General features: G+C 39.0%; 1 protein-coding gene across 24 annotated transcripts in view; it reads left to right on the top strand.

Annotated features, from left to right (window-relative positions):
• The window catches only part of FN1 (fibronectin 1), a 76246-nt gene that overhangs the window by 16986 nt on the left and 43048 nt on the right, over window positions 1-16212 (top strand). For all 24 annotated transcript variants that reach the window (XM_017893506.1, XM_017893514.1, XM_017893509.1 and 21 more), the window contains exons 12-20: window positions 951-1094; window positions 5499-5620; window positions 10156-10336; window positions 10531-10707; window positions 11827-11955; window positions 12056-12145; window positions 12944-13138; window positions 13780-14052; window positions 15630-15896. In XM_017893506.1, coding sequence (XP_017748995.1) covers window positions 951-1094; window positions 5499-5620; window positions 10156-10336; window positions 10531-10707; window positions 11827-11955; window positions 12056-12145; window positions 12944-13138; window positions 13780-14052; window positions 15630-15896 — 1578 coding nt within the window. The remainder of the gene's footprint in view (window positions 1-950; window positions 1095-5498; window positions 5621-10155; window positions 10337-10530; window positions 10708-11826; window positions 11956-12055; window positions 12146-12943; window positions 13139-13779; window positions 14053-15629; window positions 15897-16212) is intronic.

Below are 16212 nucleotides of genomic sequence, written 5' to 3' on the forward strand. Positions count from 1 at the left end.
GGAGAGAGAGAGTTTCGCTCTTGTTGCCCAGGCTGGAGTGCAAAGGCAGTCTCGGCTGACTGCAACCTCTGCTTCCTGGATTCAAGCAATTCTCCTGCTCAGCCTCCTGAGTAGCTGGGATTACAGGCATGCGCCACCAGACCCAGCTAATTTTGTATTTTTTGTAGAGAGGGGGTTTCTCCATGTTGGTCAGGCTGCTCTCAAACTCTCTTCCTTACCAGCAGTGCAACAGCATGAGCAAAGTGTTGTACCAGTAAATATCGCCCACCAAAATACTCTAGGATTTTTTTGGCTGCCCTTCAAAATAGAACTAAGCAAATAGTGAAGGTTGAGCCTTAAAAGAGCTGTGTTACCAGCACGACAAAGTTTAAGGTAATCTATTACTATTTTTTTTACCAAAAGAGGCTGGTTGCTAACTAAGAAAACAAACTGATAACACCAGTTTGTTTAGTGTGAGATTGCCAGAACTGAGAGAGAAGCCTGAGAGGTTTTCTTAGAAGCTGCTCAGCAAGTACTCATAGTTAAAGTCTAGCTCTGTCATTTAAATGTCAAATTAGTTTCTTTAAATTTTGAAGAAGGAAAATGAAATTATTGAAGATTTTTGTCTTGCTATTCAAATGTTAAGCCAGTTACATTAATATGGGTAAAATAATATCTAATATTTAATATTAATATGTAGATTATCAATACACACTGAAATCTAAATCTTTACATTTTTATTTAGAAATATTACCCTTTAGAAAACTATTCCTCCTAATAGGTACTTTTTTTAAAATTACAAATTGTCCTGTAAGGTAAAGAATGTGAACAAAATACTTTTTTAACTGCATATATGTGTAAGGACAGTTGCAAATTTCTATTCAAACTAAATGTATGCTCTAGCACCCTGAAATTAAATTCATAGTTTTAAGTCTTCAAGGCTGTTTATCTTCTCCTTGTGTGTATTTTAGACCAATGCCAGGATTCAGAGACTGGGACATTTTATCAAATTGGAGATTCATGGGAGAAGTATGTGCATGGTGTCAGATACCAGTGCTACTGCTATGGCCGTGGCATTGGGGAGTGGCATTGCCAACCTTTACAGACCTATCCAAGTAAGTAGCTTTATTACTGCAAGTTGAGAACTGCCAACTGGGTTATAACAACAGGGCAGTGATTATTAATTCTCTCATGCCTAAGTTGGGGGTCTCCCCTCTTTCCCACCCTTTTCTCCTATTATTATCTAATAATTGAATTTTTTATTAAAATAACTTTTCTCTCTTCCTCTGTCAAGTAAAAGGTAGAGAAGGCTATGAAGATGTGCCTGTCTATAATTTTACTTCTTAACACTGTAAAATATTCTATTAGGTTAAGACACTCTGGCTGATTTCATCTTATATCCATACATGGAAATAAAAACCACCAAGTGAGTTATGCTGGGAGTAAAGATTTGGGGTGTTATATTATGATTCTTAACAGAGAAGCTGCGTAGAGAGATGGCATGAAATGCAACCTAGGGTACGTGTTCATTCAACATGTCATCTAAGCTCCCTTTGTATCAAACTTCTCATTTGTTTGATCAATTGCGGCCAGGAACACAGTATGTTGGGCCAAGGGTTGAGTAACTTGGTCAACTCTCTGCCCACACAGTTCAAACACCCTCAAATGTTTATTGCTGAGTTTTTCCAGGTCACAAAGACATCATGCCTAGCTGTAGGTGTAATTAATTCATTTGGGGGGAAAATTGCATTTAAATATTCACTGGGTGATTATAATAAAACATGTTACTAAAACATGAAAGGCTAATTAAAAGGCATCAGTTATTTGAGCAACTGCTGAGTTGCAAAGTCTCCAAAGTCTTCACTAATGTTTGACTTAAAATATGTCCTACATTCAGAAATAAAAGAGTTTCAGAGTGTCAGAATCTGCATGTGACAGAAATTAAGATTAAATTAACTCTGTAATAAGAGATTTACTGTGACAGAGAACAAGCTATGGGAACAACTTGGCCAAAGGTAGTGTTAGCCAAGCCTCACTCCTCCATTTCCTCATCTGTAATATGGGGAGATTGTAGCTGATTACCCTTTTTTTTTTTTTTTTTTTTTTTTTTTTTTTTTTTTTTTTTTTGAGACGGAGTCTCACTCTGTCGCCCGGGCTGGAGTGCAGTGGCCGGATCTCAGCTCACTGCAAGCTCCGCCTCCCAGGTTCACGCTATTCTCCTGCCTCAGCCTCCCGAGTAGCTGGGACTACAGGCGACCGCCACCTCGCCCGGCTAGTTTTTTGTATTTTTTAGTAGAGACGGGGTTTCACCGTGTTAGCCAGGATGGTCTCGATCTCCTGAACTCGTGATCCGCCCGTCTCGGCCTCCCAAAAGTGCTGGGATTACAGGCTTGAGCCACCGCACCCGGCTGTAGCTGATTACTTTTAAAGTTCCATCCTAAATACTAAACACCCAGATGCACCTTTTCTAGGAACTTGGAAGATTCTGCTTTTCCCAACTCTCAGACACTGTCAGTGCTGGGGAAGGTGACTTTGCTTTTGAAGGCTTATAGCACAGATTGATCAACCTCCTAAATTGTATTTCTTGGAGGATTTGGGTGTAGGAATCACTTAATGTTTTGTAACTTAATATATGCTTGCTGGAAGCATTTAGGTGGACATGTTAGAGATAAAATCCGGAAAGGAAGGAATCCTTGAGTTATTGGAGTTTTACATGTTGACCTTACTCCTACTCTTTAAAAAGGAGAAAAGCAAAAGACCACTGAGCATAGAGGCGATTTTGGAGGGAAGAGATTGGCATTTGACCTCAGATACGCTCTTTGGTGCTTATCTGTATCTCTGGTTTGCTCAGTGGCCTAGCATGTAGGGCTTTAAGAGTGTGGTGAGAATAAAGGAACAACAGATTACCAATAGATTGTCTCTGAGTTCTGCCCTGTTTGTTCCTCCTACAGAGAACTTGGTAGAGTTGTTCAAACTAGCAAAAGATAAGAGACATTTGGTTTGTCAATAAGCAACTAGAAAAGCACAGATCTCAGCAAAATAAATAGAGAAAAAAAGGACTGAGTCAAAAAATCATAAATGTTTAACTTCTCCAAGGACACTACTATTGGAAATTACTCATTTAGACTTTATTTTAAACTAATTTTAAAAGTGTAGACATTATACTATCTCCTTTTTTTGGTATCATCTCAAGCATTTTATTGTTAGTTTATTCATATTGAATAAGAGAGGGAGTAAAGATTTCACAATGGCAATAGCTAGTATATGCCAACTAAGTTAATTTAAAAAGTTATACCAACTACCAGTAGCAAAAGGATTGTCAAAAATTTAAATCTAAATAATGTAAAAGATGTCATAATTTTTAACTTTTCTGTCTTCAAAGGATACATAATATAAGCTAGAGTAATTATATGTAGTATAAGCTAGTATAGAGGAATTTAATTGATCTAAGAAATAACTGACACAAAGTGTCTTTACTTCCTGAACAAAAACATGCTAAACTCCATTGCTGTTCAGTCCATTTCCTTTAAAGGTGGGCTATGGCACAAGGTTAAATTTTAAAATGTAGAATTTCAGACCAGTGCTTGAAATCTTATGAAAGCAAAAGGGACCCGTAGTTTTGCTCCACTTTGGTTGGGGTAAAAACCATTGCAGTACCCTTTTTCTTTCCTTTCCCTGCCCGTTTTCATCCTCCTCCTTGTGTCCTTGTGGATGTAGAAATATGATTAGGCTTAGAGGTGAACAATAAAGGTCATTTATGTTGCTTTTTTAAAACTTAGTAGACATTTAACCATTATAAGCTTTTCCCCCCTCAAAATCATGACTGACAAAACTAAATAAAATGTGTATCAGATGTCTCTTTATAGAGGAAATTGTAGTAGGATTTCTTTAAAGGATCAATATTTAAATAACGGTATGCCAATTATCATAAATAATTAAGGACATGATATTCCTAGCTTTCCTGATTTACATGGAAGTACGTTAAATAGTCACATCTCCAAAATTTTTCTTGAATAGTTGTCTTTAAAAATGTGTTTCCCTTTGTAAGGATCTTCATAAACAGAAGGGGTAATTCAAACAGGGGCATGGAATTGACTTAGGCCAATTGATTAAAACAAACATCCTATGTGTTCTGTGAAATGCATACAACTTTAAAATGAAAAACTGATAATATTATGCATTCTGGTATTTTGGTATTCATGTGGCTTGGAAATATGTGCATTAAATGGAATTACGATTCAAAGTATTTGTTAATCTTCAACCAACCTGGAATTGTTACTGGTGTGGAAGTGAGCATATTGTTCTAGAATTTCTGAATCTATATGGATATCCAAGTTATACCTTTTTTCTGCTACAGAAAGCTTTGTTTTCAAAGAGAATTTAACAGCTTAGATAATAAAGCTTGAAAATCAATGTAGTTTTTCCTAGAAGCTTTCAGAAAACTTAAATCTGTTAATAATCTGGTGAAGTGCTTTATTACACATGCAAAATTTTGCTCTGTTTGACAGAGTGTCAGTTAAAAATTCTTGAAAAGGTTATTATAAGACATGATTTTTATTTCTAGTAATTTAAACATTGACTGACATCATAAAGATAGTGTTTTAAGACAGTTTTCTGTTCTGCAAGCATAAATATTCTAGCTATTTCATTATTATCTTAAATGAGTTAACACTATTTAGAAATTGATGCTACTTCCCTTATTTTCCTTTTTTTTTAGACAAAAGAACCAAAACCATACTTTAAATTTTGTTGATAGCAGTGATATACATCAAGATGTAGAAATACAGAATTTAGTATATACTTCATAAAGTCATTTCTGTTGACAACTGATTTTGGAAAAAAAATAAGTTTAATCACTTAATAATTTGATGGATCAATGGTGTGATTTGGGAATACATTTCTTGAATAAAAATAAAACTAGATGTTTTTTCCAAACTGATAGATTGCTTAGACTGATGAGAAATAAAACTAGGTCTTTAATTATTACCTTTGCCTATTTGTCTAAGATTCTACCCCCATTTAGAAATGTGTTTGTTTTACATCATCTCATATGGCCTTTGGAATGTTGTTTCCTTCTTAGGTACTAGATTCATTCTTGATGAAAACCTTCCAAAATTAGAATTTGCTTTAAAAGAGGCTCAATACAATAAGTAAATGAAGTTTGCATTCTGTATTACATAATTTTTATAGGATCGTTTCACAATTTTCTCACAATTCTTATTTTGATAATAGAGAAAATAAAAGCAAGCCAAGAGACATTTTTTTAAAAATGTATTTTATTTGCTATAAACAACTACGATTTGCATTTCTCATGTGAAGAACAGTAATTATCAGCTAAAAATGGATTTGCTATATTGATTTTCAACGTAAATATTTAAAAGATTAACTAATCCCAGATAATTTTACTATACTCACATTTAACGACAAGCAAAGCTGTTTGTAATGATGACTGTCCATGTGCACAGTTTTAAGTTGGAGTGAATATCTAAGATAATTAAGTGTTACATTTTCATTTTCAGGCTCAAGTGGTCCTGTCGAAGTATTTATCACTGAGACTCCGAGTCAGCCCAACTCTCACCCCATCCAGTGGAATGCACCACAGCCATCTCACATTTCCAAGTACATTCTCAGGTGGAGGCCTGTGAGTATCCCACCCAGAAACCTTAGATACTGAGTCTCCTGACCTTATCAAATTCTGATGGTTTCTTTTTTTCCCAGCTTTTGAGCCAACAAGTCTGATTAACTATTCCTATAGCCTTTATTATATTCGCTTAGTGAACAAACAATATGTGCTCAATTAAATTGACTTGTAGACTGAGGGGATTTTGGTTTTGGTTTTGGGTTTTGTTTTTTTTTTGCAGTGGCGGGGGGGTGCTGGTATTTGGAAGAATTTAGCTCTTTATGTTAGAGAAATCTTTTTTGCAAGGGCTTAGAACTCATAATGCTTAAAATTGTTCTTGGCCAATGCGGGAAGAGAATCTAAGGTTTTTATATGTCTTGCAACCTCATCAAAGGAAAATTACTGGTGTCATTTTCATAATTTGAAAAAAAAATAGCCATATTAATATATTTTTTTATTCACTTTTAAAGTGATCATTTTTTAAATTTTACTTTTGACCCACTGAATTTATTTAGATAGAAGGAAAAGAGATGATGGGAGGGAAGTTTAGATGAAGGATGACAGTTGGTTTATTTAAACAGTAGCCCTGTGATTTCCTAATGAGAAGTGACTAGAAATTGAAGAAACTAAATAAGGAGGATATTGGTCTATTTAGTTTTAGTTTCTCTTACTCTCTCAAGCCTTCCCTGTTTAACTCCAAAGTTCATGGCTCATAATTTGAGAAACACTGTTTTAAACATAGAAGAAAAAAATATCCATTTTAAATCATAGCTATTGAATTCCACAATTAAAAACAAACAAAATTTGACCAACAAAGGCAGTTAAATTTAAACTTCTCGGGAAAATTTAAACTGTTAAAATTATTCTTTTCTAAATTCCTAAAGCAGAGGGACAGAATTTTCAGATTTAAAAGGGCCTCCTAGGTGCCCAGAAAATTAGCAGAAAGAACCACGTCTAGACACATCTTTGATGTGTCAGAGTTCCAAGGATAAAAAGAAACTTTTAAAGTCTTCTATATTCAGCCAGGATATCAATCAAATATGAGGGCAAAATAATATTTTCAGACAGATTTTTGGTAGTTTATTTTCCATACATCCTTTTCCTTAAGAGTATTTGTAGATACACTCCAGAAAAACAAGAGTGAAATAAGAAGGAGGTTGTGGGGTCCAGCAAACAGTGCTTCCAAATCAGACCCCTGAGAGTGGTGGAAAACTTTGCAGTGCAATAACTGCATAGCTGGCTTAGAGGGCAACCAATACAGATGGAACAGAAAGATGAGGATGGGATTGAGGGATCAGGGATTGAGGTCTCCAAGAATAAAGAGGAACTTCACAGAAAAAGCAGGCTTGGGGATAATTAATCACAGGGGCAAATAATGCAGTTAAAATAATAACATGACAATCAGGTGGAGGAATGTATAATAAACCCAAATGTGGTCGGGTGCAGTGGCTCACACCTGTAATCCCAGCACTTTGGGAGGCCAAGGCAGGCAGATTACCTGAGGTCAGGAGTTTGAGACCAGCTTGGCCAACATGGCGAAACCCCGTCTCTACTAAAAATACAAAAATTAGCCAGGCATGAGGGCGCATGCCTGTAGTCCCAGCTCCTTAGGAGCTAAGGCAGGAGAATCGCTTGAACCCAAGAGCCAAAGGTTGCAGGGAGTTGAGCCGAGATCGCGCCATTGTACTCTAGCCTGGGCAAGAGAGCGAGAGTCTGTCTCAAAAAAACCTCAAATGTATTATAAGGCAATAATTCCTAAATAAAGCAAACTAAAATGCAGCAATATTAAGGTATAAAAACAAAGAGAGGAAAAATTCCATTGAACCTTGATTCTGGAAACTTTGATCCACCCAGCAGTCATGATGTTAGACTCATTAAAAACAATATATTTCTAATGCTTGATGCGATCGGTCTATAGATGCATCATGGAAACTTGGTTGCACAAAAACAAAAAGTAAACATTTACATGAAAAAATGGTGGATATGGAAGGTGGAGAAGAGAGGAGGTAATAGCTTTGTCTTTCAAAGTAGAGAATCAAGAGAGATGGTACCAAAAGCTGATGAAGTTAAAAAAAATAGATACTTAATACTTTAAATTACAAATATAAACACAAGAAGAACAAATATAATGATACAAATGTCAGACCCTGAGAATGTCCACGATTCTGGAAGGAAAAGGGTGGTATTATTGAGCTAAATCCTCAACTTTGGGCACGGTGGCTCACATGTATAATCCCAGCACTTTAGGAGGCTGAAGCCAGTGGATTACTTGAGCCCAGGAGTTTGAGACTAGCCTGAGCAACATGCCCATACCCCAGCTCTACAAAAATATATAAAAATTAGCCGGGCATGGTGGCATGCACCTGTAGTCCCAGCTACTTGGGAGGCTGAGGCAGGAGGCTTGCTTGAGCTTGAGTGGCGGAAGTTGCAGTGAGCCAAGATGGCAGCACTGCACTCCAACCTGGGAGATGGAGCAAGACCCTGTGTCCACATAAATATATAAATAAATCCTCAAGTCTCATATTAAAGAGTCTGTAAATATGACTTATTGTTGACAAATGAAAAAAATAGAGGTGTAAGCATGTTGTCTACATGGAGGCAAGACCAGAAGAATAGAAAATGGAAACAGATTCTCTTAGAGAGGGGAATCGTGTCTTTCTCATTGGCTCAGTATAGTCTCCCTAGGGTCTAGAATGGTTCAGCATCTGGCACACTGCTTAACAAATGCTGAATGGAAAAAAAAAAAAAGTCATCCTTTTTCTTCTTTTACTGTATGTCCATCATCTGGCCATTTGCAGAAGTTGGCATCCAGTGATCTAAGTCAACAGCATCAGTGCATCCAACACGTTCTAGTCTCTCATCTTCTTATTACATCACTAATTTTATTTACTTTAAAATTAAGGATATACAAAGTATTATGTGAGACCATTGCAGTGGGAGACACTTAAAAGGAGATATAAAATGTATGTTGAATTTGAAAGTCTTCAAAGAGCAGCAGTGACACATTTTTTGAGATTTTTAACAATTACATAAATTCAGGGATTTTTTTAATGGATGCCGCCTGAGACTTTATTTTCTGTTATTTTCTTCTAATAACTAACCAAACAAGCTCACATGGAAAAATGATTTATTACTAAATTTGAGCTAATTGCAGTGACTGATTTCAAATTTTTTCCACAGTGTATTTGAGTTAAAATTTCACTGTGAAGAGTACTACGATCACTCTCGCTTATTCCAGAAATATAAATGGACACTTGAGTATTTGAATTATGGAGGAACTGGTTGACTGGGTAATTTTAAAAAATCACTGGGCTTAAAAAACATATTTTGACTTATATTAGTTTAGAATATTTACACTTGAAAGTGTCTCATCTTGTCTGAAGTAAGGGTGTTTCTTTCATACACATTTTATTGCACTGAGTTTTGTGACCCATGGCATATTAATGAAGCTGAACAGGATGTGAAATATAAACTGGGAGCAAAAGATTAAATAAACCAAAATTGCATTTTTTCTGCAGTCTTGTCCAAAATTGGGTAACCACTTCTGATGGGGTAGCTCCTATCCAAGAATGAGTCACAAAACCAGACTTGTTGAACCTGGTATGTGATGGCCCCAGGAACTGAGTCACAAAGCAACATTCTGCCTTTGTTTTTTCAGGGCAAGAAACTTGAATTGTATCCCACTGAGTTAAAAGATAGAATATATGGCTTTGGCATTTCTGTACTTCAGAGAGGAATGTTATCTGTTATAGGAATAAAAAATAAATAGGAGAGGCAAAGCTTAGGTTAATCATATTATGTTACTGATATAACATAATTAACTTGGTAAAAGTGAAGGTGCGGGCCGGGTGTGGTGGCTCATGCCTGTAATCCCAGCACTTTGGGAGTCCGAGGTGGGCAGATCACCTGAGGTCAGGAGTTCGAGACCAGTCCGACCAACATGGAGAAACCCCATCTCTACTAAAAATATAAAATTAGCCGGGTGTGGTGGCACACACCTGTAATCCCAGCTACTTGGGAGGCTGAGGCAGGAGAATCGCTTGAACCCGGGAGTTAGAGGTTGCGGTGAGCTGAGATTGCACCATTGCACTCTAGCCTGGGCAACAAGAGTGAAACCCTGTCTCAGAAAAAAAAAAAGGGAAGGTGCCCAGTGTCTGCAACTATGTCACCCCGAACATATCACATATCACTCTGTTTCTCCGTCTGTAAAACGGGAGCAACAATGCCATTGCCTCACCATCAGAAGGATATAGAGACTAAATGGGAGAATGTAGGTAAATAGCACAGAGAATGGGTATTAGTAAGTAAACTGCAGCAGTTTGTTGACGTTAACAGTAGTTAGCATTATATGTTAACTATGTTAACAATAGTTAGCATTATATCTAACTATACCTAACTATATAACCATTGGGAATCCAGTTTTCCATGATGTTCCTCTGGAATGGAGCTGCCTAAGTCCTGACTAAGTCATTCTTCTCTGAAGATTACTGAACATCATCTTCAAATGTTCATCCTTGTAAACACTTGTGTGTGTGTGTGTTTATTTAAATTTTCAGAAAAATTCTGTAGGCCGTTGGAAGGAAGCTACCATACCAGGCCACTTAAACTCCTACACCATCAAAGGCCTGAAGCCTGGTGTGGTATACGAGGGCCAGCTCATCAGCATCCAGCAGTACGGCCACCGAGAAGTGACTCGCTTTGACTTCACCACCACTAGCACCAGCACACCTGTGACCAGTACGTACACAACCACCCTCATGCCTCCTATGCCCAAGGTTCCCGGAGCTGGGCTCTCCTGAGGAAGTGCTTTCCTTCTCAATTGATATTCTTCCATGAGGGGCACCAACATTTTTAAAAATGATGTTGGCAGCAAGGACGGTACATTTTCTAGATGGCTGAAGGCTGACTTTCCCCTTTCTGTGACTCTCTAGGCAACACTGTGACAGGAGAGACAACTCCCCTTTCTCCCCTTGTGGCCACTTCTGAATCTGTCACTGAAATCACAGCCAGCAGCTTTGTGGTCTCCTGGGTCTCAGCTTCTGACACCGTGTCGGGATTCCGGGTGGAATATGAGCTGAGTGAGGAGGGAGATGAGCCACAGTATCTGGGTAAGCTCAATATGTCGCTCAAGACAGGTTTGGGGCAGCTGCTGGAAAACTCTCACTGGGAGGGGCCTCTAGGCAGGTGGTATCTGTGGTCTGGAACTGGCTGACAGCTCAGACTGCACAAACCACCATCCGGCATGAGGAAGGAAAGGACTGACTTTCTAGGAAGTGGCTGGGTTTTTCCCAAGCCACCCTCACATGTTCCTGGTCCCTGATGCCAGCTGCATCATGTGCCTACCTGGGCACAAGTTCCTACAGCAAAAGCTGTTTTCTTGGTGGAAGTAATTACCAGGACTGCAGCTGACAATGTTAGCACAGTGACAATCGTCACTCATACTTTTCAAATAGTTATGGTGAGGGGCCTTTAAAAAACTTTATTAGCACACTGAAGTGTGTGCCAATCATAAGCACTGATTTCAGTGAATTTGAATTCTTATAAAGTGAACACACCACAAGACCAGCACCCGGATCAAGAAAAAGAATATCTGTCTATCCTGACCCCATCATCTTCCACCAATAATCACTACCCTGACTTCTTACTGCAGAGAGCTATTTTAAAATTTGGCATTAGATTACAAAATTACATATCTTTAGAGAAAAGTTGGAAAATGAAAGGAAGGAGGAAGAGGAGAAAGGAGAAAGACAAGGAGTGGGGTTTTCCCATAGTACATTAATAATCACTGATTACGTGGGGTGCAGTGGCTGACTCCTATAATCCCAGCACTTTGGGAAGCCGAGGCTGGTGGATCAGTTGAGGCCAGGAGTTCGAGATCAGCCTAGTCAACATGGTGAAACTCCGTCCCTAATAAAAATACAAAAAAATTAGCCAGGTGTTGTGGTGTGCACCTGTAATCCCAGCTACTCGGGAGGCTGAGGCAGAAGAATTGCTTGAACCCGAAAGGTGGAAGATGCAGTGAGCCGAGATCGCACCACTGCACTCCAGCCTGGGCAATGCAGCAAGACTCTGTAAAAATAATAATCACTGATTATCTATTAGCACATTACCTTCTAGTCATGTTTCCCTATGAATATATAGTTCTTAAAATATCCTTCTTATAAGCTATAGAGTCATTTGAGGGACTAGTTTGCTCCGATTAGTTACCTTGTCTTTTCATTTCAAAGATCTTCCAAGCACAGCCACTTCCGTGAACATCCCTGACCTGCTTCCTGGCCGAAAATACATTGTAAATGTCTATCAGATATCTGAGGATGGGGAGCAGAGTTTGATCCTGTCTACTTCACAAACAACAGGTACCTGTGTGCTACATGGTGTTAAAAGAATCTTTTTCTGTAAAACACAGGCCTGTAGTAGCCCTTCCTGACTGTTTGCCCCACTTTCTTTCTTTATTAGCGCCCGATGCCCCTCCTGACCCTACTGTGGACCAAGTTGATGACACCTCAATTGTTGTTCGCTGGAGCAGACCCCAAGCTCCCATCACAGGTCAGCTGAGCCTCGCGCTCTTTGGCTGCTATGTTAATCTTAATGACATCAGTAGGGAGGGTGCCGATTCTGACTGTGGATCTGCATATCACTTTAAATCTCCAATATAATTTATGGGAGAGAGGTGTGTGTGTGTGTGTGTGTGTGTGTGTGTGTGTGTGTGTGTGTCTCGGGGGGAGTTATTTTCTATGGCACATTTCCCCTCGAAACCATTTTACCAACTCCCTTATACACATACACCACAACACACACACAACCTGTAAAGCCAGCTCATTGGCTTATTAAAGCAAGTGTTCCCAGGGTTGAAGAGGTGTAATTTTCCTGAAAACCTTGTTCTAAGATTTATCCTTAAGGAGAAAGCTAAGCTGCCTTCTTAGCTCATTAGGTGATTCAACTGCCTCATCACTGAAGTTCCAAAAAGACACACACAGTACTAGACAACTCTGCTCAGGCTGGTTCATTAATTCCTTCCCTCATCTGGAGCTCAAAGAGGAAAAATCAGCTTAACATGAATATTTTCACCTAATGGCATCTCTAATTGACATTTATTAAGGATCTCAGGTCTTCAAGGATGACATTTATTATTAAAAAGGTTTGCATGACTGTTCTTATTTTATCTTCGTGCTGAGAGGTCATTATTATAAGAAGTGGCAATATTAAAAGAGTCAAAAAGAATCACTGGCTCTTCACTAATCAAGCAAGATGCTAAGGAATATTAGAAAAGGGAGGATTTATGGTGTTTCTAAGCCTCGGTCTCAAAGAAAACAGTGCATCTTACTTTTGCTGATGAATCTGCAGGGTACAGAATAGTCTATTCACCATCAGTAGAAGGCAGCAGCACAGAACTCAACCTTCCTGAAACTGCAAACTCCGTCACCCTCAGTGACTTGCAACCTGGCGTCCAGTATAATATCACTATCTATGCTGTGGAAGAAAATCAAGAAAGTACACCTGTTGTCATTCAACAAGAAACCACTGGCACCCCACGTTCAGGTAACTTTTTTAAGAAGACATTTCCTATGTTATCTTACCAGGATTGTTCCTGAGGGAGGGTTGTTTTGTCTCTGTCAACAGTTCCCACATTCAAATAATCTTATATCATAGTTTTTCCCTAAACTTCTGATGTTTAGCTGAAATGTCATAAGTAACTTATCAAAGCTGGCTACTGGCCTCTCTTATTAAAAACCAACACCATAACGTCCGTCTACAAATTTTCTCCCAGAAGCTTAAGGGTCATTTCATCTTTGATTCTTAAGTATTATAAAATGATTCAGTAAAACAAAAACCATTACATTATTTTCTGCAGTTATTTCAAAGGTTTTTTGTTTGTTTGTTTGTTTGTTTGTTTGTTTGTTTTTTAGTATCTTTTCTTATAACCCTCTCCCCTCACCACCATATGACACTTCATATGCTGGTAACTCATTTATTACCTAACTATTTTAGATAAAAGGTTCAAATGTCATAATGTAAGAACTATGACTGGGCCATGAAAATATGATCTGATTAAGAGACAAAACTTAGCAAAACTCTCGAATGAGAGGCTCAATGAACTGCCTATCATATCCAAGAAACTGGCTTCTTAAAAGTAATCTTCAGCAGAAAATGTGAATGACTGGTTGACTCTTGGCTGTTAGATACAGTGCCCTCTCCCAGGGATCTGCAGTTTGTGGAAGTGACAGACGTGAAGGTCACCATCATGTGGACACCGCCTGAGAGTGCGGTGACCGGCTACCGCGTGGATGTGATCCCCGTCAACCTGCCTGGGGAGCACGGGCAGAGGCTGCCCACCAGCAGGAACACCTTCGCAGAAGTCACCGGGTTGTCCCCTGGGGTCACCTATTACTTCAAAGTCTTTGCCGTGAACCACGGGAGGGAGAGCAAGCCTCTGACTGCCGAACAGACAACCAGTATGTCTTCTCCTATCTTTACTTCCCCTCCAAATTCTCCACTCTCACTTCCAGCCTGTGAGGAAGTGCAGCAAACCATTGACTCAGAGGTGTATGGCTTAGAGAGAGGGAAATACCCAGCTGGCAAGGGAATGCATAGTGAACACAAAGCACATTAAACTTGAAAACAAAACTCAAACAAGCTCCATGGAGGCTAAGTGGTAACCCATTTCCAAAATACATGTACCAGCTGAAGGGTACTAAGAGGAGAGAATGGAAGAGAATCTAATTTGAGTGCATTTTTCCTGTAACTAAATATATCTAGATCAAAGTTAAAATGCAGGATCATAACACAGTAGAATTCATTTAAGAATAGCAATTGCCACGTATCTAGTATTACTAGCCACTAGCTTATCTGCTCAGTTTTTACAAGCATTATTCTCATATTTACTCTCTGCTTTGACCTTAGGAAGGAAGGTCTTATTATTATTATTATTTATTTTTTATTTTTTTGAGATGGAGTCTCGCTCTGTCACCAGGGCTGGACTGTAGTGGTGCGGTCTCAGCTCACTGCAACCTCCACCTCCTGGGTTCAAGCGATTCACTTGCCTCAGCCTCCCGAGTAGCTGGGACTACAGGCGTGCGCTACCATGCCCTGCTAATTTTTGTATTTTTAGTAGAAACAGGTTTCACTGTGTTGGCCAGGCTGGTCTCAAACTCCTGACCTCAAGTGACCACCCACGTTGGCCTCCCAAAGTGCTGGGATTACAGGCATGAGCCATCGTGCCCAGCTGGAAGGTCTTACTAGTATCCATATTGAATACATAAAGAAACCGAGGCTTTAAAAAAATTCTGGAACTTGTAGGGTCACGGAGATAGGAAGGGATAGAGCTGGCTCTATAACCTATGTCCAAAGCCCATGCTCTGAATTATTATACTTGACTGCCTCTTAAATATTTCCTCTATTTGAAACGTAATTTAAATTTCGGTGGGAAAACTGCTGGTTATTATTCTTAAGAATAAACTCCACAACTTATGTGATTCTGATAGTGCAAACTCACCAGTATCCTACCATGAATCTGAGGATATGTTATCATTACTGTAATTACTGTCTAATCTGAACCATGTGAAAATAACTTTTATTTCTCTAGCAAATGACTATTCACAGAATATTGCTTCTGACTCAGAGAGAGCTTCTTCTTGCTGTCATTTTAGGAGGCATATCACTTTTTCCTTAATCTGTTTGGCTCAGAGCAACCTGTGAAGTTCAGAAGTGCTTTGTTTTGCCTTTTTAAAAAGACCATTGCTTTAATGTAACTGTAATTTCTGAGAGTGATGGGAAAGTTGTGCTGGAACATTAGACTTCCTGAAGGATCACAGTCAAGCAAAATGGTTCCACAATTTCTCATGACTGGCAGAGTTTTGGCAAAGTTCTATGTAGCACTCAATCTCTTACTGGCTCAGTTTTTCCGGGGTTCTGACTTTCTTAGTTGCAACCTTGAGGAGAGAAAACTTAGACATTCAATCAAGCTTCAGGACTTGAGTTATGATCATTACTGATCTAAATATTTCTTGGCTTGTTTCATCTTTTTTCCTAGAACTGGACGCTCCCACTAACCTCCAGTTTGTCAATGAAACGGATTCTACTGTCCTGGTGAGATGGACTCCACCTCGGGCCCAGATAACAGGATACCGACTGACTGTGGGCCTGACCCGAAGAGGCCAACCCAGGCAGTACAATGTGGGTCCCTCTGTCTCGAAGTACCCACTGAGGAATCTGCAGCCTGGATCTGAGTACACCGTATCCCTCGTGGCCATAAAGGGCAACCAAGAGAGCCCCAAAGCCACTGGAGTCTTTACCACACGTAAGCCGAAAATTAAATGCCTTTTCTTAACTATATTTACATTCTCTATTCTTCATGCTTTACAAAAAAACAAAACAACCCCCCACCCCCCACAAAAAATTAAAAAGTTAGTATATAATTTAAATCAGTGATACTAAAAATGTGCTCCATAGACTGGCTGCTGGCCCGTTAATTGTTTGCTGCTAGTCTGCAGCAAGAAAAAGAGTTGTGCCAGAATGTAAATCACAAAGCACACTGCTTAGTACAGCTGAGAATTTTTCTGAAGCCAGATTTTCTTGATGAAGGAAGCAGTGCGTTAATTCGCACACATTGCCAA

The sequence above is a fragment of the Rhinopithecus bieti genome, unplaced genomic scaffold (genome assembly GCF_001698545.2).
Source record: "Rhinopithecus bieti isolate Rb0 unplaced genomic scaffold, ASM169854v2 scaffold_23918, whole genome shotgun sequence".
NCBI lineage: Eukaryota > Metazoa > Chordata > Mammalia > Primates > Cercopithecidae > Rhinopithecus > Rhinopithecus bieti.